This window comes from Grampus griseus, assembly GCF_964374135.1.
Source record: "Grampus griseus genome assembly, chromosome: 5".
NCBI lineage: Eukaryota > Metazoa > Chordata > Mammalia > Artiodactyla > Delphinidae > Grampus > Grampus griseus.
The window spans coordinates 24,973,051-24,998,124 of NC_138998.1; the positions used below are offsets into that span (position 1 = coordinate 24,973,051).

General features: G+C 38.4%; 1 protein-coding gene across 1 annotated transcript in view; it reads left to right on the top strand.

Annotated features, from left to right (window-relative positions):
- The window catches only part of GK5 (glycerol kinase 5), a gene marked incomplete at its 5' end in the record, with an annotated part of 72,901 nt that extends 53,831 nt beyond the window's left edge, over positions 1–19,070 (top strand). The window contains 5 exons of the mRNA XM_082654139.1: positions 6,866–6,960; positions 13,308–13,411; positions 14,275–14,334; positions 14,700–14,833; positions 18,566–19,070. Coding sequence (XP_082510265.1) covers positions 6,866–6,960; positions 13,308–13,411; positions 14,275–14,334; positions 14,700–14,833; positions 18,566–18,714 — 542 coding nt within the window. The 3' untranslated portion in view covers positions 18,715–19,070. The remainder of the gene's footprint in view (positions 1–6,865; positions 6,961–13,307; positions 13,412–14,274; positions 14,335–14,699; positions 14,834–18,565) is intronic.
- Positions 19,071–25,074: the final 6,004 nt, after the last annotated feature.

The following is a 25,074-nucleotide window of genomic DNA, read 5'->3' on the forward strand; positions in this document are numbered from 1 at the left end:
CAACGCAGCCAAAAATAAATAAATACATAAACTTATTAAAAATATATAACAACAGGGCTTCCCTGGTGGCGCAGTGGTTGAGAGTCCGCCTGCCGATGCAGGGGACACGGGTTCGTGCCCCGGTCCGGGAAGATCCCACATGCCACGGAGCGGCTAGGACTGTGAGCCATGGCCACTGAGCCTGCGCGTCCGGACCCTGTGCTCCGCAACGGGAGAGGCCACGGTAGTAAGAGGCCCGCATACCACACACACACACACACACACACACACACACAAATATATATATATATATATATATATATATATATATATATATATATATAACAACAACAAAAATAAAACAGTAAATGGATAAAAGAAAATATTGCAAAGAAATGTTGGGAACAAATAAAGAATTTCAAAGGACAAAAACCGTGATATATAATATGTAAAGAAATTAATAAAATGTAAAATGGACAGTACTGGAAACCCAAGTAGGGATCAGGAAGAATTTAACAACAAAAAGGAAAAAAATAGAAAATAAAGCTGAAAGGTAAGATATATAGAGGAAAGATCAAAGGAAAGAAATATGTGACTAATTGTCTCTTTTCTAGAATATGAAAATGGAATTATGAAAATGTAAAAATTGAAGAGAGAATTGAAAATAAATGTCCCTGAACTGAAGAAAGACCTAAGGTTTCAGAGTGAAATGGCTTTACCAAGTTTAAAAAAGTCGCACACTAAGACAGTCATATGTAGATGAATTGTCTGAATCCCAAGAATAGAGAAAAGAGTTGAGACAGGAAGAATAGTTGATTTATAAAGAGAAGAGAATCAGACCGGCCTGGAAGTTAGTTGTAAAATTTTGAAAGTGGAACAACATCTACCCATTACAGAGAAAAAAGAACAGGGAGCCAATATTCCAGGGTCTGGCTAAGATGTCATTCAGATTAAGTGCAAAAGGCACATTTCTTGGCCATGCAGTATATACTTTCTGAAGAAATTACCCAAAATGATCTAGAACAAAGATCTCAAAATGGAGAAAGCAAAGGATACAAATAAAGTGTTTTCCAAATAAAAATATATTTTTTTCCTGGTAGTAGGCCAGACTTCTCTTTGTTCTATTTTATTTGAGCTGTTCTTATACCAAACTGATTTAAGTTTTCTTACTGTAATGTAAACACTTTATTTCCATACATTAAGAACATAGTTTTGGGGCTTCCCTGGTGGCGCAGTGGTTGAGAGTCCGCCTGCAGATGCAGGGGACACGGGTTCGTGCCCCGGTCCGGGAAGATCCCACATGCCGTGGAGCGGCTGGGCCCGTGAGCCATGACCGCTGAGCCTGCGCGTCCGGAGCCTGTGCTCCGCAATGGGAGAGGCCACAACAGTGAGAGGCCCGTGTACCGCAAAAAAAAAAAAAGAACATAGTTTTGGATATCCTTTTAAGAGATTGAAATGATCTTAACACTAAAAAGAGACCCTAATTAAGCTGGGCTTAAAGATTTTATGTGTGTGCATGCTTGCTCTACAAAAGAAAGTAATGTTCCTGTCCAATGTTTCAAAATGGTATTTTTTTTTCCTTCCCATAAATGCTTTTAATTCTGTGATGTGTAATTTATGGGGCAAATTGTTGGTCAAGAATAGACAACGGAGTATACATCTTTTCTGTTGTTCATTCTTCTTCCTGTTCATCTATGTTTTTATTTCAAGTCTGTGTAAATCCCTTTTCTCACACACACACACACACACACACACACACACACACATGCACAGAACCAAATCCTTTTCTCAGTGCCATACTTAGACAAGCAAGAGTGGAACATCTCAGGGCTTCCCTGGAGGCGCAGTGGTTGAGAGTCCGCCTGCCGATGCAGGGGACACGGGTTCGTGCCCCGGTCCGGGAAGATCCCACATGCCGCGGAGCTTGTGCGTCTGGAGCCTGTGCTACGCAACGGGAGAGGCCACAACAGTGAGAGGCCTGCGTACCGCAAAAAAAACCCCAAAAAACAAGAGTGGAACATCTCAGCCTGTTATGTAATACAGTTAGAAATGAATAGTAAAAACAGTATTTAAATGGTACTTAGCCACATGGAAATTTGAAATGTCTTTTCTTAAGTAGCATAGGGCCAAGGAAAACATTTGAAACACAATTTAATAGTGTCCAGAAAATAAAGAAAATGACTATAATTCTGTAAAAATTAGTACTTAGATGAAAATGATGAATGCTTATTAATATGCAAATAAAGAGAAGCATTTTAAATTTCCAAGCCAAAAATGATATAGGTATGCAAATCATAAAAGGTAGATTGATAAACTAAATCTCTTTTAAACATATCTAAGTTACCCTATATACATTTCAGTGAGTTTATATACGTATATGTGGGGGGGGTGGAGAAAGAGAAAATGAGAACTGTTTTAACTTTTTGTTTTGAAATAATTTCAAACTTGTAAAAATAGTACAAAAATTCTTGTATACCCTTTATCCCAGATTATCCCTATGTTTCAACATTTTGCCATAATTGCTTTACCTATCTATCTATTACCCACCCATCCATCTATCCATCCAATATGCTATAGGATAGATAAATATCTATATAGTTTTCTGAGCTCTTTGATAATAGCTTGCATGCATCTTACTTCTTTCCCTGTAGTATTTCACTATGTATTTCCTAAGAATAAGAATATTCTCTCACATAGCTAAAGTATGGTTATTAACTTCAGAAAATTTAACGGTGGGTACAATACTTTTGTCAGATGTCCCAATCCTGTCCTTCATGGCAATTTTTTTCCAATACAGGGTCCAGTTCAGGATTGCTTATTGTATAATTTCCTTTAATCTAGAACAGTTTCATCAACTTTTCTGTTTCTATTGACATTTTTGAATAATATAAGTCAGTTATTTTATAGAATGTCCCTCAATTTGGGTGTTTCATGTCTAGATCCAGGTTATATAGTTTGGACTGAAATTATACATAAGTGATAATGTGTCTTTCTCAGAATACATACCTGGAGATGCAAAGTGCCTCTTACTCCTGTTTTGCTTCTGTCAGTTTTGTTCAAGTGCATAAGATATTTTCTGATTTCTCCATTGTATAATTACCATTTTTTTGTAATAAATAATATGTGGCGAGATACTTTGAGATTAGCTAGATACCCCTTTTCTCACCAAACTTCCCCCATCCCCTAAATTTAGCTTTCATTGATGATTCCTACCCGGATCAGTCTTCACTCTGATAGTTGCAAAATGGTGCTTTCTAACTCCATTTTTCCCTCTGTTTATTAGTTAGCATTCTGTTATATAAGGAAGAGCTTTCCCTTCTCCTCTGTTAATTTATTATTGGTATAAACTCATGGTTTCTTATTTTATTCAGCAGGTTATAATTTTTACCGTTCTTATTTGTTTATTTTTTTTCATGCTCAAATAGCCCCAGATTTGGCCAGTGAAAACTTCCTCAGACTGGCTTCTATGTCTTTGAAGTGTCTATCTGTATTATTTTTGAGCACTTTCTTAATTTCTGGCACAAGGTGGTTTTAAGCTCATCTTGTGTTTTTTGTATCCCTGCCCTGGAATTAGCCACTTTTCCAATGAGCCCTGCCTCCTTTTAGTGGGAAATTGGTATTTAAAAGCAATGAGGGACTTCCCTGGTGTGCAGTGGTTGAGAATCTGCCTGCTGATGCAGAGGACATGGGTTTAAGCCCTGGTCCGGGAAGATCCCACATGCTGCGGAGCAACTAAGCCCATGGGCCGCAACTATTGAGCCTGCGCTCTAGAGCCTGCGAGCCACAACTACTGAGCCCGCGTGCCACAACTACTGAAGCCCGCACGCCTAGAGCCCAAACTCTGCAACAAGAGAAGCCACTGCAATGAGAAGCCCACGAACCGCAATGAAGAGTAGCCCCCGCTCGCTGCAACTAGAGAAAGCCCGTGCTCAGCAACTAAGACCCAACAACGAAGACCCAATGCAGCCAAAAATAAATACATTTATTAAAAAAATAAAAACAATGACTGGGGGAATTCCCTGGTGGTCCAGAGGTTAGGACTCCGTACTTTTACTGCTGAGGGCTCGGGTTCAATCCCTGGTTGAGGAGCTAAGATCCCACAAGCTATGCAGTGCAGCCAATAAGTAAATGTGCAATTTGATAAATTTAAAAAAATTAAAAATTAAAAAACATATAAGAACAATGACTGGAATGCCTTTGTAGCAGAGCTGGAAATGTGTGTGTGTGTGAGAGAGAAGGGTCCCTGTTCTATATTTTTGTCTCCCACTTGTTTTTTCTCGACGTGGAAAAAACCACGTCGAGAACCTGGCTCCCAACAACATTAATATTATGTACTTATTTGCTCAATCTTAAAATATACACCAAAGAGTTTGAGTTACTAGACCCATACCACTCCAACAAACAATGTTCAAAGGTTTTTTTTTTCTTTATATTAAGGGTATATATGGTCCAAGCATGCTATTCAAATTACCTGGATTAATTCTTTTTCTTCTCCCTTCGGTGAGTTTATTAATTTGAAAAGAACTGTGTTCATTTGTTTCTGTTACCATTCATTTTTAGTTTCTTTCCCTCTGCATCCTTTCTAAAAACATTTTTTAATGTGGAATTTTAACATGATTTCCAAGTCAAATTCATAAAAGAAGGAGCAGTTGACTCCCTCTCCTCTCCCTTCACCCTGTCTTCCTTCCTCTTGTAGATAATCACTACATTTGTTTTTGGTTTATCCTTCCTATTTGTTTTTGCAAAAACATGAAGATACAATGTTTTTTCTCTCTCATTCAGGTAGAATGAAAAAACATTCAAAAAACAAAAAAACAGGATCATTTCCCCACTCTCTGTCCTGTGGAGACCCCTGACTCTCACCCCTCAGACCAAAAAGAGGGGCTTCTTCAGAAGCTCTTCATAGTTGTACCTGGTGTACAGACCCAAGTTTCAGGTTTCAGGCTGTCCCTGATTCTAGGACAGGAGATATCAGAGAAAATAAAAAACAGGAAACTCACTGCTGCTTTGGTGGTACTCAGAGTTCCTTGGTTGGACTGCTAGCTTATTCTTTTGAGTCTTCAGATAGCTTTTCTGTGTATTGCATCCAGGATTCTTAGTTGCATTCACTGGCAGAGACAGAGTGAAGTCTGCCTACTCCACAGGACTTTCCATTAATCAGCTCATTGGTGAGCATTTTAGGTAGAAGATTGTTTAGAGAAATTCTTCAAGCAAGGACAGAACAACCAGTAAAGAATGTGGACAAACTAGATTTTCTTCCCCCTGTTTCTTTGTCTGTTACCAAAAACTTTCCTCAAACCAGCCATCTAGTATGTTTTCCACATCTTGGTTGAAAAATTTAGACATTTAGACATGATTTCTTCAAAGTATAGATTTTAAGAGCAGTGTTTTCTTCTTAATATATTAGTTTTTGAAGTGCTGTCTATTTTGATGTGTTATTGGACATTTTGAACAAATGAATGTAACTTATGGATCTGATAACTGTCATTTTGAGTAAAATTTGTAATAATTATTGAGCGATCCTCATTAACCATAGTTTTATCATAGGTGTTCCTTAAACGTCTTGTCTTTAATCAATTCTTCATTATAAGAATAACAAAACATACAAGAAAATAAAACCAACTTAAGTATTACTGTATAAGGCCAGCAATATTTATTATGACCAATTCCTGATCTTTTGCATCTGATCTATGCTGTCAGTCTCACATGCTTATTCAGGAGTCACATTACAAACAAGGGTATCCAAATGGCCAATGAAAAGGATTTCAACTTCATTAGTCAACAGAGAAATACAAAATCAAGCTATTGTACAATACCACCAAACAGTGAAAATGAAAACCATAGACAGTATCAATTGTTAACAAGAATATGGGATAACTGGAACTCTCATATGCCTGGCAAGAGCCTTAAATTGGCAAAACCACTTTGGAAAACGATTCAGCAATATCTGCTAAAGCTAGTCCTAAATGTGAAGATCCTAGGACCAGCAATTCCATCCCTTGGTATATAACAAACAGAAATATATACATATGCTTACCAAAAAGAAGGTACATGAGTGTTCAAAGTGGCCTATTTATATTAGCCCAAAACTGGAAACTACCCATATGCATATCAGCTGTAGAATAATTGAATGAACTGTGTATGGTGAGAATGGAATACTATACAGGCATGAGAATGAATGAAGTACAACTACTTGTAACAAAAGAATCTCACAAACATGATGTTGAGCAAAAGAAGTTGGTATCTTGACCTAGGTGTTGGTTTCCTGGGTGTATTCACACGGTGAAAATTCATCCAGCTGTACATTTAGCATTTGTGCATCTTCCTATATGTATACTTCAATAAAAAAGTATACTAAATAAATGAGATCTTGATTTTTTGTTTGTTTTATAAAGATTGACTTTTAGTGTATCTCTGTGTTACTGGCCCTTTACTGAACTCCTTAGATGGAATAGTTTTTCAGTTGACTCTCTTGTTTGTTATAGGTAGATGATCTTTTCATCAGAAAACTAGAATGGGTGTAACCTTTAGGAGAATAAAGTTTTTAATGCCAAAAAACACATAGAATTAATTCTTAAACAGCCCAATTATCTTTAAAGGAAAAAAGTAAGGCCCGTTACATCCAGAGCCCATCTAAGAGGGTCTTCTGTCTCCCTTGTCCTTTCCATGGGCCATAAACCTCTGCAGTGGGAGAGCCCAGATAGCACTAGAGCAGATTGCCTTTGTGCTGACCCTTTTAAGTGAGCGACCTCTCACATTATATTCGTAATAAATGCTGATGCAGGTGAATACTAGTCGTATAACATAATTCTGTTTGTCCCTCCCCAACCCCTTCGTTTTGTTTTAGGGTTTTGTTGTTGTTGTTTGTTTGTTTTTGTTTTTGCAGATCTGTTCACAGATGCTGCTGAAACTGAAAAAATGGCCAGAAGTTTGGAAGATTCTGAAGGAGTTTATTTTGTTCCATCTTTTAGTGGATTGCAGGTATTTTTTTTTTAAGTTAATGGCAATTACAAACATTTCCCTCTTCATACTCACACCTAATATTATGTATCTGAAAATGTGGGCACTGAACAGAACTGAGGTGAAAGGTACTTTCTAGGGCTGAGAAGTTGTGTTTTGACCTAGCATGAATTCCACGAGAGGGCAGGGCAAATTCTGCTGGCTTCTGCTCAGAACTCCATCTCTGTGAAAACTAAAAGTTGGCAGGTTTATTATAGAACTTTTACATAAGACCCATGGTTACTTTATCATGAGCAAAAATAGCCATTTACCAGTGGGGGAAAATAGATCAGCATTCTTTAGTTAGAGGAGGTGTACCACTGAGAATTAGAAAAATAATGTTAAGGTATATATTATACCTTATTTTTTTCAGTTGTTTATAAGTTTCATTAATTTTTTTTTCTTTTTTTTTTTGGCTGCATCAGGTCTTCATTGCTACGTGCAGGCTTCCTCTAGTTGCAGCGAGCTGGGACTACGCTTTGTTGTGGTGCATGAGCTTCGCATTGCCATGGCTTCTCTTGTTGCGGAGCATGGGCTCTAGGCGCGCAGGCTTCAGTAGTTGCAGCACGCAGGCTCAGTAGTTGCAGCACATGGGCTCAGTAGTTGTGGTGTGTGGGCTCTAGGGTGTGCGGGCTTCAGTAGTTGTGGCACATGGGCTCAGTAGTTGTGGCGCACAGGCTTAGTTGCTCTGCAGCATGTGGGATCTTCCCAGACCAGGGATCAAACCCGTGTCCCCTGCATTGGCAGGCAGATTCTTAACCACTGTGCCACCAGGCAAGTCCCTAACATTTTAAAAAAACATCAGAATTTCTTTTCGTTAACCGTTATGATGTGGGATGTTGGTTACCTTGCCTAACTAAAAAGTGAACTCAGTAAAATACTTGATTTTGTAATATTTAACTTTGTATTTAATTGAAAGATCTGTTGATACTACCTTTAATTTTAGCATAGTGTTACAAAGACTTTTACAAACTGTTTTCAAGTATATTATTATAAACAAAATTCCTTTTTGGGGGGATAATTAGTCCTTTAATACTCCTCTAAATATTTTTTTCTTTCAAAAAATAAAAATTTCCCTTTCTTCTAGTCCATCTATACTCAAACAATCAGTTACAAAAAATCCAAAATTTAAAAGTTTGGAAAAAAAAAAAAAGTTTGGATAATACAATGTAGAACCTGGTGAAAGCAGTTAGATCAGGATGGTTTTAAATCCCTAAAAATACCATATTTTCAAACTAGATTTTTAAATGAGCATTATTTTAATATCTGTAATAATTTCCTTCTATATACTTTATCACAAAGGACTAAAAGTTTATTAACTACATAAAGAGGTTGCATTGCATCCTCTTCAGAGTGATGTGAGGCACCTAAATGGCATCCGTGATAGGACAGGTAATGAAGAATATTTGTCTGATTGAGGTTTAAGGAGGAAGGTTGGATGAATAGTTGTCATCAGCAAAGGGAGGGTTTAACTAGGTTACTGTGGATTCTTCCCTTTTTGAAAAATGTGCTGGGGGACCTAGTTGTGACTCTGTCTTGGCAACTCTAACTTCTCCACCAGTTCATATGCCTGTAAAAATAATGTAAACTATGTGATTAGAAAAACCAAAGTATAGCTAAAGTCTAAAAGATTAGACAACACTATCACAGATGTGATTTTAATTTCATGTTGCTAACAAAATGTCCCTGTGCTGCCATGATTGCAACCTGGCAGTATGTTGAAGTGGGTGGGGTGGGGTAGGACCGCAGGCTCGTTATTTCCTGAAGTAAAATGAAACTCTTAATTGGAAACCAAAAGTTAATTCAAACAACAATAGTGTGTTGATACTAAGCTGTTCAGAAAATAGTGGGGAGATCACCTGTAAGTTGCCAACGTCAACAACTAGAGAAAATGTGGGCTAGGAGAATGGAAGGAAGGAAGGGTCAAGTATCTATGATACTGCCTTTAATTTTAGAATATTGTTACAGTTGCAGGTAATGGGGGGCAGGATATTGAAGGCTCCTAATAGCCTCAGGGGTGTCATCTGAGAAAGGGGCATTGGAGGAACTTCGAGGACGGGGGGAACTTGTGGGGCAGCCACTTTAGGGAATGGGCTGGAGCATAGGACTGTACACAGAGTGGCATCAATTGGTGCAGCCATTGTGGCTTTGTCTAGGTTTGGGGAGGGGCATGCTAGAGCAGAGCATCCCTCGCAGGTATCGGAGGCAAGAATCAGTGGTCATCTACCTGACGTTAAAGTTACTCTGATGTTGGCCATACATAGTAGGATGGCAGGACCGTGAGCCAAGTGCCAGTCTTCAGCGGATGAGGAGTCATGCTCCAGTGAAGGTTCTTGGGTTTGCAAGGAACAGGCTTGCTTGAGCACCTCCCTCTCTTCCCCTGCCCGCCCAAGAGGAGCTGGCTGTTCACACACTCCTGAGCACCAGGATTGGAAAGGAGTTGGCAACTGACGTAGCAGTTCTCAGTGTTCTTCTCTGTGGTTTCTGCCTCTCTGTGGCTCTGCTTTTCCCTTCTCCTTACGACCTTTGCTCTATACCCTTTCTTCCTCATAGCTTCTGTTTAACTGTCATTCTTTTCCTTATACTTTCTGCCTTTTCACAGTTTGGATATAAACACAACAACCTTTTTCCATCTTGCGCATCCTTTTCGCGTCTGTTCCCTCTGAAGCGCTTCCTCTTTCAGATTCCAGGGGAGGGAATCTGATTGGGCCACCTTGTCTTTTCAAGCCTTGGACAGACTTGTGCTCACCCCCTGCAGTTGTGGTGGCAGCAGTAGGACTAGGGCATGAAACATGGCTGCTTTAGACAAGGATTCAAGCAGTTTGCTGAGAACCCCTCCCCCTGTAATTCCCCCCCTAGTTCTGTGCGTGACTGGGACATCTGAGCCATGGAACGGTAAAGGGATATAAAGCACGATATTGATGCAGACCTAAGCAAACACGGGGGAGGCGACGCGTCTGCTGACAGCAGATGCATGGTGGCTGACGGTGGTCATGGGAGGCTAGAACAGTCCTTCTGGTCCTTGTGTATGGAAGCCTGTGGACCTTCCACTCCATAGCTGCAGCTGAAGCCATTTGCCCAGCACAGAGCCAGGCTCGTTATAGCAACCAACCACAAAATCAGTGGAAGGCACGTCTCAGAGTTGTTTAAGAGTTAGAGGAGTTTATTGACAACAGAAGGAAAAGTTGAAAAGGCATAGTAAAAGAGTTATGAAGAAAGTGAGTAATAGTGGGAAGGCTTTGAGTAAGAAATGACAATTAAAATATAAATTATAGTGGCAGCTAACCTGTGAATACTCGCTATGTCTCAGGCACTGTCCTAAATTCATTACACGCATCGGTCTCATTTAATCCTCAGTCACTCAACAAGGTAGAAGATACTCTTATCATCCCATTCTGAAGCTGAGGTTTGGAGCAGTTCTATCACTCGGGCAGTGTCACACAGCTAGTGAGTGACAGAGCTGGCTTTAGGACTCCGGAGTCCAGATTCTTAACCGCTCTGCTGTTTCCTGGGAGAGCATAAAATACTCTGACAACAGGAATACATAACTGGAGCCAGAAGAACTTACTTTTAGGGTCTAGGTTGACAAGGACAAGAGGCATGGTGGCCTTAACCATTGTGCAAGTCCCCAGCGGATTAGGCTGAGGTTCCAGTGGGGACAAGGACCTGTGGCCCGGGCAGGAGTCTGCTGGTTTAGCTTAGAGAGCCACACACAACTTTGCTGAGTCCTGCTGTTCTGGAAAGCTCACTTGATGGGCCTGGCAGTGATAGATTAGAGGTGTGGCTGGAGGCTGTCTGCCCTGGCAAGGTGTGACCAGGCCCTTAAAAGTACCTTGCCAGTGTTTTTCCTACTTTATCATCCCAAAGAGAGACTCAGTTGGACTAACAAATGCAGGGACATTGTAACCTATTAAGAAATTTTTAGGTTTCTATGGAATTTATAACCCCTCAAGTTGGCCTATTACTAACGGTAAATTATGTTCATAGCTATTTGTACAAAAGTGATTTCAGGCCGGGATTTTATGTGGTATATTGGAAGAAGTAATTTTTACACAGAAAAAAACCATAGCAAGGGAATTCCCTGGCCGTCCAATGGTTAGGACTCAGGTCTTTCACTGCCGGGGCCCAGGTTCCATCCCTGGTCGGGACCTGAGATCCTGCAAGGCACGCGGCACAGCCATAAAAAACACAAAAAACCCATCACATACTACTAGGGACTAATTGAACCGGCTGAGTCTGACCCATCTTTGTCATACAGTATTATATCACTTGGTATATAGACCAGCTTTACTATATAACTTAGCTTTTACTGAGTGAATCACCAAAAGATGTTTTAATAAGTTTGAAAAATTCTCTTTCAAAATAAATTTGAAAGATAAGATCACAAGGAGGAAAATCATGGCTATGATAAAGATAAGATGTAATATAGAATTTCTTCATTTAAGGCATTAGGAAAAGTATTATTTGTTCATGGATTCAACAAATATGTATTGATCCCCTGTGTGGGGCTAGGTGCAGTGCTAGGCCCTGGAGACACACCGTGAGCACATCAGATGCGTTTCTGCCTGTGATGCTAACAGTGTAGCACAGAAGATGGAGTTTCAACAATCACACAAACATCTGTGATTATAAACTGGCACATGATATGATGGGAAGTTACAAGGTTCCATAAAAATGGATAGTGGGGAACCTGACCTAGTTTCTGGGATTCGAAGTTTTCCCAGAGGAAGCGGAGCCAAAATTTGGAAGGGGAGTAGGATTAACTAGGAGGAGGTGTGGTAGAAAGTTTTCTAGGTAAAGATGGTATGTCAAGCTCTGAAGCTAGAAGGAGCTTCTGGGGACCATCATTTCCTGACAACACTAGCCTGTCCCTCTGTCATGACTTTGCGTAGGTGTGTTGGGACTCTTCTGTCTGTTTCCTTGTGAGATGGCAAGGCCTGACAGGGATCTTTGTGTTTCATCTTTGTGTCCCAGAATCGTCTTGCATTTCTGGCTACACAAAGATGAATACAAACTTCATCTGATGAATACATAATTCCAGCTCAAGATTATGCCTTTTAAACGCAGATGTTAGGCAGGGTCATTTCTTTTCTTTTCTTTTCTTTTAAATCTACAGCTCTATGTTCTCTTTTTTAATATAAATATTTATTTATTTATTTATTTATTTATTTATGGCTGCATTGGGTCTTCGTTGCTTCGCATGGGCTTTCTCTAGTTGTGGCGAGCGGGGGCTTCTCTTGTTGCAGAGCACGGGCTCTAGGTGTGCGGGCTTCAGTAGTTGTGGCACGCGGGCTTCAGTAGTTGTGGCTCGCGGGCTCTAGAGCACAGGCTCAGTAGTTGTGGCGCACGGGCTTAGTTGCTCCGCGGCATGTGGGATCTTCCTGGACCAGGGCTCGAGCCCATGTCCCCCGCATTGGCAGGCAGATTCTTTAGTGTTATTGCCTAATATCATAAATGACCCAGCCTAGGACTTCCCTGGTGGCACAGTGGTTAAGAATCCGCCTGCCAATGCGGGGGACACGGGTTTGAGCCCTGGTCCGGGAAGATCCCACATGCCGCGGAGCAACTAAGCCCGTGCGCCACAACTACTGAGCCTGTGCTCTAGAGCCCGCGAGCCACAACTACTGAAGCCCGCACACCTAGAGCCCGTGCTCTGCAACAAGAGAAGCCCCTGCAATGAGAAGCCCGTGCACCACGAGGAAGAGTAGCCCCCGCTCACCGCAACTAGGAGAAAGCCCGTGCCCAGCAAAGAAGACCCAATGCAGCCAAAAATAAATAAATAAACTATATAAAATAAAAGAAAAAACACTATTTAAGCTAAGAAATAGAGTTTACTTTGAAAGTCTGACAACATATTGGGTGTAAGTTATGATACTGGAAAACACTTTTTTTGCTTTGAAGTTTTTTTATCTTAAGTCTAACTTAATATCCTCAAAAAACCACTCTACATAGTAAACAGTTTCAGTGTAAACACTTTACAGTTGGAGAAAAGGAGAAATACTGGCATTGCTTTCCATTTTCCTCATATATCAAGCTAAGCATTTCATAATCTATTACTCTGGGCTTCAGTCCCTTTTCTTGGTACAGGTGCAAACAGAAGATCCAGCCCATATGTCTGATATCTGTGACTCATCCTTGCTTAAGTCCTATCAAAAGGTTATTTGAATAGTTAACATCATTTTGGGGCTATCATTTATGTTAAAACTATTTATCTCTAAATGAGCATTCTTTTTTTTTCTAACATGGCTATGCTTTTATTGTGTAATATACCTTCAAGTCTATAGATATAATTTAGAGCAGTAATAATATATTACTGTCTTTTACTTCAGGCTCCATTAAATGACCCCTGTGCATGTGCCTCTTTTATGGGTTTGAAGTCTTCCACCAATAAATACCACCTTGTACGAGCAATATTGGAGTCCATAGCTTTCAGGTACCAGAACCTGCCCGAAACTCCCCCCTCCCCATACAGTATCGCTATTTCCTTTTATTAATTTCTACTAAACTAAATTTTTAAATTTCTTAATTTTAACTGTTTATACCATTAGTTTAATTCATACTGTATATGATATAATCTATTCTTATTACTAATTTTTTTGCCTCTCTTTTTTTTCACATTTAATAGTACCAGTACCACTTAGATTTGATATCTGAAAACTGAATGATTTTTAAAATATCCAATTTATTAAGCATAAAGGATTCAAAATTTGGACTTTCAAAGTCTTTTATTTCCTTATTCATGAAGGAGAATTCTAACTAATAATGCTTCTTTTATACTCAAAGATTGACTCATCAGAATTATTCTTTATGTATATTTCTTTTGGTCTTTTTGTTACGGGGCAGGTGTAGCTCATTAAAATTAAAAACGCAGCTGTCATGAATGGAACAAATGGAACATTTGTAATGTTTAAAATAACATTTTCTCTGATTACAAAATCATTATTTTTATATTTGATTTCTATTAGATGCTATTTATGGTGTGTCATCCATACCTATTAAATGGATGCTTGCTTTAAATTTTTATTTGCAGGAATGGTAATAGATTAAATTTAGTTCTGAAATAAAAATTATGTTCTTTTGCATCAAAGTGAAAAACAGAAGGGCCTGAACCTCTTGTTTACTTGACCATCTGTTATTGACATCCAGTTAGCCTAATATATTTCTTTAGTGTTTTCTTTTGCATATTTTATAAATGTCATGTAAATAAAACCACAGTTATTATTCTAGATTGGAAAAAAACAGAGAATTATTATGATATGAACTGCCTCTAAATAGTTTCCTTGTTTTTTTAACTAGAAACAAACAGTTATATGAGGTGATGCAGAAAGAGATCCACATTCCTGTAAGAAAAATCCGGTAGGTAAACTTTGTTTCTAATAGATTTAATTAGAAATTGGAAGTTAAGTGGTAGCTGCTGTTGGCATTTTCATGATTATGATTATTCAGGATTTCAAAAAGAACTTATGCTTACCTTCTTTGCAACAAAATTCTTGGTCATAGGAATTTGGAGAGGAAGGAAAGCTAATTTTGGATTTAAGGAGAATAAAACCCAATATGGAATCTGAGAGGATCTTAGCACCCATATGTGTATTATAAGAATCTTTAAACTTTAAAAATAAAATCAAGGATCTAAAAAAAAAGTGTGGCTTTTTAAAAAAGAATTAATAATGTATTTATGCTTTTGTTACAGTAGTTTATCTCCAATATCTTTCTCCCCACAGAGCAGATGGAGGAGTTTGTAAGAACAGTTTTGTCATGCAGATGACTTCAGACCTGATTAATGAGACGATAGACAGACCCGTCCACGTTGATATGTCCTGCGTAGGTGCAGCTTCTCTAGCTGGCCTTGCTGTTGGTACGTGTGGGTTTTATTAAAACGAGAGCTGTCTTGCAAAACCATTTCTTACAGATAGCATTTCTCCTCCCAAATCACAAAATTATAGATAGAGAGGGTCTGGAAAGGCTTGGTGTCCATTAGACCCCATACACATATGCACATCACTCGCAAAATGTTCCAGTGATCTCTTCTGTGGGTGGGCCTGGTTGCACCTCCTCCCTCCTTGGTGCTCTCCTTCAGTCAGAAGAATGAGACCAGGAAAGCTAATTCTCAACTGCTCTGGTCTTTAGCAAGGGAATGTCTCTGGGTAAACTTTCTGATTAGATAAGCTTGTCTTTGGCATTAGAAACCACTCCACTCTTTCATTTAGTGAACGTTTGTTGAGCACCTGCTTCATGAGAGTCGCTGCTGGGAATAATAGAGTTTAAATGATATAGTCCCTGCTATGGGAGTCTCCAGTGGGAGCAGTCAAGCAAGTCAACCCATTATTATTCTTCTGTGATAAGCCCAGCAAACAGCCACAGTATCAAGCAATTGGTGTAGGCTTTGCCAGAGGCGACAACGTATAGTTCAATTTTGAAGGGGTTAGCAGACAACCAGGTGAGAGAATAGAGGTGAGTGGTCCAGTAGAGAAGGCAGCTCGTGCAAAGGTACTGGCCCATTATGGTGCTGATAGGATGAGAGCAAGAGGGGAGGCTGGAGAGGTACATAGAGGTCCAGTCATGGTGGCCTCTTCATATAGAGGAGATTGGACTTGATCTTGAATGCATTGGAGAGCCACTGAACAATTTTAAGCAGAAGGACATGGTTAGATCTATATTTGAACAAATCACTTTGGCAATTAGTGTTTTCACTAATTAGTTGGGAGGAGTAAAGAACAGACATGGGGAGGCCAATTAGAGGGCTCTTTAGGAGCAGGATGTCGCTTGGGACACTGGGAGTGTTTTCCTGTGTTCCTGTATGGAAGGGAGGAGTGTTTGTACAAAACAGGATATCTTACACTTAAAAGTTTAGGCTGTTATTTAGCAATTAAAGTTATGGACCCAAAAAGCATCAAATCTTGGTAAGTTCACCTTATACTTTATTCGACTAAAAATCTGTTAACTTTGAATAAAATTGAAACAATCACTTTCATTTGTTCATTGATTGGTGTTTGATTAATTCAAGTTGAAGAAAATAACTTCCCCTTAAATAGTCATTCCCGTTTACAAATTTGTTACTTTGTGTATTTCAACTCTTAAGTACAATATAGCTGATGTTATTTTTAATAATTTCACATGACTAATTGAGCAAACTTAGAACTATAACAAGGAAATTTCTTCAGTACTTAAACAACTCTTGAAAAATGAATAAATTAAGCTTATCATTACAGTAAACCAAATGCTCATAAGCATTCCAATATTGTTTATAAAGTTAATCAAATTGATCTACACTTATCACCTTATAAAGCTAAATATGTCAAATTCTCTTGAACATTTAATACACTTTAAATAACAGACACATGCAAGTTATTCTTACATATAATATAGTGGCTTGAGTTGTATCTACTTCATTTTATCTGTATTTAATTTCAAAACTTTTCAATACAAAGATACTTCACTAACTACAGGGAACAGTTTTACCTCCTCAGAGAATCTGAAATTTCTGGTTGGATTACTTCTCTCTCAGAAATATGAGGCATGGGGCTTCCCTGGTGGCGCAGTGGTTGAGTCCACCTGCCGATGCAGGGGACACGGGTTCGTGCCCTAGTCCGGGAAGATCCCACATATCGTGGAGCGGCTGGGCCCGTAAGCCATGGCCGCTGAGCCTGCACGTCCGGAGCCTGTGCTCCGCAACGGGAGAGGCCACAACAGTGAGAGGCCCGCGTACCGCAAAAAAAAAAAAAAAAAAAAAAAAAGAAATATGAGACACGAAGGCTACGCAAATTCTCTGTATTTTCAAAATTCACCCAGAAACTGGGTCTGTTCAATACACATTTAATAAAGTGACTTTTAAGAGTATGTATGCCATTAAGTGTAAATAATAAATTCTGGAAATAAGAATTTTAAGAACATACTTATTTTCATGACTAGATATATCTACTTGTAGTACACTAATAAAGATTATTTTTAGTCTTTTAATAACTTCCATAAAATAATTAATATCTTTAAATATAGACAGTCTAAAACACTGACTTTGTAAATAGAATGTGGCCTGATGGAAACTTTTAGAAGAAAGAATTTTATGTGTCAGCTTTATTGGTAAGAGAAAAATGTACTTCTTGAAGACTTGTCAACCATGTTAATACTTCAGAGTAAGTGAGATGTACCAAGTTTATTAACAAGGGATCGCTACCATTTCAGACTACGTATGATCGTAGTTATAATATGTTTTCTTGCTGCTTTTTATTATAAATGATCCTCTTTGTAAAGAACAATATATGCCAGAACTACAAGATTATCTTGAACTGGAAGTTAAAAGCCTTGTATGAAATGCAATAGTTTGAAAAAGAAACTATTTTTTATATTAATCCCCAACTTTGAATTTTATGCATATCCTGAGGAGTTGCCTCTTACCTCAAGATATATGACAAAAATCTTAACTTGGGGGATTCCCTGGCGGTCCAGTGGTTAGGACTCTGTGCTTTCACTGCTGTGGGACCGGGTTTGTTCCCTGGTCGGGTAACTAATATACTGCACAAGTTGCAGAGTGTCGCCAAAAAAAAAGAAAAACCTTAATTTATCATTTTTTTGCTTTGGTTTTTTTAATAAATAAATTTATTTATTTATTTATTGGCTGCGTTGGGGCTTCGTTGCTGCACACTGGCTTTCTCTAGTTGTGGTGAGCTGGGACTACTCTTCATTGCAGTGTGCGTGCTTCTCATTGCGATGGCTTCTCTTGTTGTGGCGCGTGGGCTCTAGGCACACGGGCTTCACTAGTTGTGGCATGTGGGCTCAGTAGCTGTGGCTCACAGGCTTAGTTGCTCCACGACATGTGGGATCTTCCTGGACCAGGGCTCGAACCCATGTCCCCTGCATTGGCAGGCGGATTCTTAACCACTGCACCACCAGGGAAGCCCTATCATTGTTTTTTTTTAAGTTGTATAAAAAGAAAGTATATCATTTCTTTTTTTTTTTTTTTTAGATGTTGGGGGTAGGAGTTTATTAATTTATTTTTGCTGTGTCGCATCTTCGTTTCTGTGCGAGGGCTTTCTCTAGTTGTGGCAAGCGGGGGCCACTCATCATTGCGGTACGCGGGCCTCTCACTGTCGTGGCCTCTCTTGTTGCGGAGCACAGGCTCCAGACGCGCAGGCTCAGTAGTTGTGGCTCACGGGCCTAGCTGCTCCGCGGCATGTGGGATCCTCCCAGACCAGGGCTCGAACCCGTGTCCCCTGCATTAGCAGGCAGATTCTCAACCACTGCGCCACCAGAGAAGCCCCTACTATTTCTTACTTGGGTTTTTTTTCTTTCTTTCTTTCTTAAGAGCTAGTCATGAAATTAAATGATGGCAGGATGTGGTTGCTCTAGAAATGATTTGGTGCCCTTCCACACAGAAATAAAGCTGCTAGTTAGATACCAAAAGACTTTTAAACCCTGATGTATTTATTCCCAGGGATAGTCAATCTAACCAAGCTCAAAGCAACAAAATAGTTTGAACTGTGTTTTAAAGTAATAACTGTTCATCTGTGCACCAGTTCACATAGGTTTGTGGATAAACTTTACGGACTCATTATGTGCCTTAAAACTTGAGAGTAAATTTTTTCATCTCTAGGGTTTTGGACTGACAAGGAGGAACTAAAGAAACTGAGGCAAAGTGAAATAGTTTTCAAGCCACAGAAGAAATGGCAAGAATATGAAAAGAATATGGGAAACTGGGTCAAAGCAGTGAAACGCTCCATGAATTGGTATAACAAGACATAGCACTAACAGAATGACTGAAACCACACATGGCTGGTTGCTGTGATGTGCAGATGAGACAAAGCTCAGGGACAACAATACGACCATGAATGAGAGGAGAAGACTGGAGCTGAGCTCTGCAACCGGAGAGAAAAAGCACTGCTTTTTTGAAAACAAAACAAAACTCCTCATTGAAAAAATTCTAAACCTTGGTAAGATTGTAAGGCAACAATACCTCAGAACTTTTAAATCTTCTGTTTTGTAGCAAATTCCAAAGGACGCTAGCTATTTCCAGCCATGTTTTGACAGTCACGGGTCCTCCTCCTGTTTGTACTGGGCCAATATGAACATAATTGTTTACTATCTGAGTTAATAGTTCCGGGTCAAGCACTGTTCGTGTTTTGTTCCAAAATGATGTGAAAAGTGTTTCCTTAATTCTTTAAAATGAAGTGGGCTCTTTGAAGTCCATATAGTTAAAAAGAAAGAATAACCAAGAAAATGTGGAATTTTGATATTTGAATTTTAATATTTTCTATTTAAAGCCATAATTGTTCAGTGTTGTATCCAAATGTTAGCTCAATATGTCTCTCTTAGATAGGCTCATTTGGTAGTCAATTCTTTCCCTTATTGGGTTTAAAGACACTGCCTTAATTTTTCCTTGTTTAACCAAAATCTGAGCTTTCTTTATATATTGAAAAACACTGAAAAAAATCATTTTAGTTAGTAAAACCAAAAAGGGTATTGATTCATTGGGTATTGATTCATAAGGAATAGGAGAATACTTTCCTTCTCAGATAGCATTCTTTCAAAAATTTCTGGGTAAAATATAAAATCTCATTTTTTACAAAATACACGTAGTAAATATAAATCTTGCCTTTCTTCTCCTCTTCTCTATCCTTCTTACTTGTTGAGATGCTGGTGTAAACGTCTTTTATTTTTATTAAGTGCCTAGTCGACAGAGGTTAATTTGAAGAAAGTGCCCTAATTTATTGCTGACTTAAGAATTGCCTTCATTGGGGTATTTTGCTTGTCCAGGTATCTTTCTTGTTTTTGTCCAATCTACTCCTCTCTCTGAGATTTGTGCAGTGAGGTAGCTGACAGAGGGGGTGGGAGTGTAGTCAAGCTAGTGACTGCCCCTCAGCCACTGAGCCAGAGATCCACAGAGAGGAACAGCATGAGTCCTACATTTTCAAACTCACTTGATAGAAACAAGGTAGAGTAAGGTAAGAGCTAAGAGTTGTGAGTAGCTTCAGGCCAGATATAAACTTGTCCTAAGGCAAGTTGACCACCTTCCAACATGTTCTCATGTTATTTGCCCCTCCCTGTTTTGGGGCTAGGTTCCTTTTAGATTTGCAGCAATAATGTATTTATTTCCCTCTTGGTCAGGCTTTATCATATCACATAAAGTCCTACTGTTGTAGAACTCACTGTTAAATAATAATGTAATTAAAGAAGTGACTGTTATAGGGAAGTTTGCTGTTACTATCATGTATGTCCATTTCAGAGACAGGTAATAGATACTAGACTTGGAAATATTTTTGTTAAGTCAAGGTGTTTTGTTTACTGTAATAAGTCAGATCCCCTTATGTAGATAACATCTTACTCATTTCATTCTTTCTGTTATTCACATCCTTTTTTACAAAGCTTAGTGGCCAATTAAAAGCTTTCTTATCAAAGTCATATGAAAGCCACTCTGTTTTACTATTTCTTATAGCGTCTGCTCCTCAGTGGGTATGATGTCCATAGGAAATAATTGTCTTTTTGTATTAGGATGTACTGAATTGTGATATTATTAATACCTAAACATTTGTTATTTCATTCATTTTCCACATTGTTCTTTCTCATCATGAAACCACAAAATAAAGGAGAAATATCTTTTAGATAATGTGGAAAAATAACTTTGAATATCTTTCTACTGGAATTGAGCATCTCCTCAAAAATCAGTGGCTAATTTTTTCTTCCATTAGTTTAGAAGTTAATCTTCTATTTTTAATATGTCTGGCCTTTTTTTTAGTAACACAGTTTACTAGATCTTTTGTCAGATTTGACCTAAATCAGAAACATGACCACATTTGCTTTTGTGGTTGTAGAAAGCGCTGATTATCAGAATTAATTGAGCAAAAAATTGTCCTTTCAAGTTTATTTTTCATACGTATGCTAATAATTGAAGTTAAAAAAATTTCTATGCTAATATTTCTCAGCATGTTTTATTTCCTTACTATGGGTCTATCAGATAATTTTAGGAGATCTGTAGCTATCTTATCAAGGAGAATCTTCCTGTACAATCCTTCCTAAAGTGGTACTAAATGCTTTTATACTATAGACTTACTGATTTTTAAATTTTTTTATATCCAACCATGACATGGTTTCTCAACCTCAGCATCATTGACATTTGAGGACAGATAATTCTTTGTTTTTGGGTGCTATGTATTATAGGATGTTTACCAGATCCCTGACCTTTACCCACTAGCATCCATCTACTTAATGATGGCAAAATGTCTCCAAACATTGCTAAATGTCCCCTGGGAGACAAAATCACCCCCGCAGTTGAGAACCAGTGATGTCGACTGTTGGAAGAAAATTGAAGACTCAGTGAATGTAGAGTGTCTATCGTACTCCTTTTCTCTCTGCTTCATTTTTACCTTAGGAAATAGTTGTTAGCAAAAAGAAGTAGTAGTATCTTAAAATAAATAGCGTTTCTGCTTTGCTGGTTAATGAGGTGGGGAAAAAATGTCGTGCTGTAATTGTCTTCTGCTGTTTTTATCCACCTACCCTCACCCCCATGTCTGCATTCTCTGTGGTCTTAATGAGTGAATTTATGACTTCAGTATGGGATTAATGTAGTCTCCAGATCATCTTTGATTTGATCTGCCTTTTCGTTTCCTTTTCATCTCTGAACAAAGGAGATGATTACTCTTTTATCTGCCTCTGGGCAAGCCTCCACCAAACTAGAAGTTCCCTGAAAGCAGAAAACATGTCTGCTTCCACAGAACTTAACTCTGTGCCTTCATATTTGTGGGATGAATTTGTACTTTGTGTTTGTAAGTGCAACTTTTTTTGCGTATACATTTTGTCCTTGATGTTACATGTGTTTCTTGATAGGGAAATTTATATCATGTTTCTCAATTAAAATTAAAAGCCCAAAACACACCCTGGATCTATCTGGTCCCAGAGTCCTCATCTTGCATACTCAAATCCAGGTCATCTGGTTCAAACCAGCCTAAAGGGGTAACTCCAGAGAAGTCAAATAGGCCGTCGAGAATCACATTGTTTTTTAAAGTTTGGGATCCTCATAGCTGTAAGTATTTTGGCACCAGCATGTACTGTGAGTCACTGGTTATTTTGTCACCATATTCCCATGGGACCTTTGCCCCTAGAAGGATGCAGGAATGATCATGGGAATGGGAATGATAGAGGCAGGAACCTGCAGAATCGGATGTTTCGGAAATTCTCTGTTATTCTATTTCCATTGTCTTTCCCCCCACTTTACATTACATTTGGTTTATTAAAATAAAATGGATGTGTCTGTATAGATACCTATGTTGTGTAGAAAATAAATGATAAGGTTTCCAATTTAAATGAGCCGTATCTTTACAAGAAACCGCCAAACTGTTTTGCAGAATAGCTGCACCATTTTACATTCCCACCAGCAATGTATGAGGGATCCACTTTCTCCACTTTGTCACCAGCATTTGATGTTGTCACCGTTTTTCACGTTCGTCCACTGTGATAAGTGTGTGGTTTTCTCATTGTGGATTGAATTTGCATTTCCCTAATTAATAATGATGTTGAACATCTTTTCATGTGCTCTTTTGCGATCTGTTTATCCTCTAGTGAAATGTCTGTCCATATCTTTTGTCCATTTGCTAATTGGGTTGTTTGCTAAAGGAGCCATATCCTTAAAGGAATATCCTTTTTAAAAACTTAAAAAAAAAAATCAGTCCAGTGACTTAAGAAGTCATTAAGTAGCATTTTCAAATCCTTCTGGGCAAAATGTATATAGCATTTGAACATGACTTTGTAATGTACTGAGCAGAAGAGCTCTTGTATTTCTTACATACTTATTATGTAGTGTGGTACTAACACTGTATAATAGCAAAAAAGTTTCAAAGACACCTTTACTTAGAATGTTAAGTAAAGGGTACAAGTACATGTTTTGTACATAGGTATCATAATCCTAAAAATATTTTTTATTTAAAATAAGCTGCTTTGTGTAAATATTTCAGAATGATTTTGTGGAAAATTAATTCAAAATTTTCCTATTTGTGCAAGACAGTTAATATAGATTCCAATTTGTATGCATCAGTAAATTTATAATTTTATTTCTCTCATGTTCTTTATGAATTTCATAGTTTTATTAAATGGTCATTGAGAACATCATAAATCATTGTTAAAATCTATAGATAAAATCAAGGATGCAGAATAGAAGGAATCTTTTTCATGTGTATGGGAATTTTCCCGTTACCTTTTGTCTACTTTAACTTTTGGATTTATTTTTAAATTTTACCTGGAAGTTCTTATTTAATACCATTTCTTGTTTTGGTTTCTGCGCATTAAGAACGTCACAGAGAAATAAGCATATGTTAACTTCGGTTGTGACTCAAGATAAATTTGGGCTTGTGTTTCCCTTTTAACTGGAAGAAGAAAAAAATGAGGCTTAATATGGTTAGAGAAGGAAGGTTTTCTGTAACCCTGCCTCTTCAGATCCTGTTTAGGCTTATTCTATATTCTGCATTCTTGCACAGAGGAAATTACTAGAGATGAGAGTTAATTCTTTGTAGTGGAAAAAAGATGGTACAATCTATTGTGAAAATATACTGTATATTTAAATGTTTAGAAAAATTTTAAATAACTGGAAGAAACATACTTTCAAATGCTAATGTGACGGAATTAACCTAGCAGCTGTTAAAATCCATTATGAAAATTATCATTAAAATTATTTGGGAAATTATAACGAAACAGTGAGTGATCTGTACATATTGTGTATTAAAGCCATTTTTTTTTAGTGTTTCTCTCTTCGTTGCTTCACATCCGCGCACATAAATAGCGACATCCCGATGATGATGGCAGAGGATTCAGTCGGACAATCTGGATTCCATTTCCTGACCGAAGGGGAGCCCATGGTTCATTCTGTAGTAGGGATTTTGAAGGATACTAAACATTCAATTATTTGAAGAAAGAAAGGGGTATGGTTTTGATTTTATTGTTGTTCAAAGTCATATTAGTCTAATGAGGAGGACAGGAAGGGGCAGGTATGTGGAGCTGACTTTTCTGAAATGTATGTGACTATAAATTTATTAAATATTATAAAATTATTTTTAGGGAATTCGCTGGCGGGCCAGTGGTTAGGACTCCGTGCTTTCACTGCCAAGGGCCCAGGTTCGATCCCTGATTGGGGAACTAAGATCCCGCAAGCCGTGCAGCGTGGCCAAAAACATACATATATATATCTGTGTGTATATATATGTGTTTTATATATATATATATATATATATGTAAAGAATCTGGCTATGTAAAAGAAATTGTAGGAAAAAAATAAATGAGGGTGATAGGGACTAATAGTGGATTCTTTGCTATTTAGAAACAACCCACTAGGATGTGGAGATTGTAAGGCAAATACCTTAGATTTACTAAATTACCTCTCCCTCTTCCCCACCACTTGGGCAAGGTTATTAGCCACCAGATCCCAGGGAATTCTCATATTCTTTAACCCAGCCCACAGGGTTGTCCTGTCTCTCCCAGAAGGTCCTGTCTCTGTCAGCATCCCAGTTTCATCACCAAACTCTGTCAAGAACTGAGAAGAGTTTGAAGTTTTTCTGTACTTGGAAGCTAACGAGTTAGCCTCCCACAGCTCCATGGATACTGGCAGCAGATATGAGACTCCTGGGTCAGAGACTAAAGACTTTATTCCTCATGACATCGCAAACATCATAATCTTCATATTTGCATTGGTTTCCTTTGCCTCTTAACTCCTGTGTGGACTGTCTGGGTTGATGCTGTGCACACAGTGGGTTTGCAGTACAGCTGAGCGATCTCGAGCTTAGGAAACTTGAGTCTTTTGTAATGGGCTGCAAGCAAGTGTGCCCGATGCTTGCTCCAGAGGAAATAATTTTTATTATATTGGACAGGAAACAAAACTGCCCTCTACTCTGGAGGGAGACACTATCTCAGTACCTCTGCTTACCAGACAAGCAGAAACAAGAAAACCGTGTAGAATTGCCTGCCAACCATAAATTCATTATCTTGATTGTGGGAATAGTTTCATGGTATATACATATGTCAAAACTCATCAAGTTACTCACTTTATGCATAGTTTATTGAGTGTCAGTTTCACCTTAATACAACAGGAGGGAACAAGTCTTGCTACTCAGATATGTTGTTGGG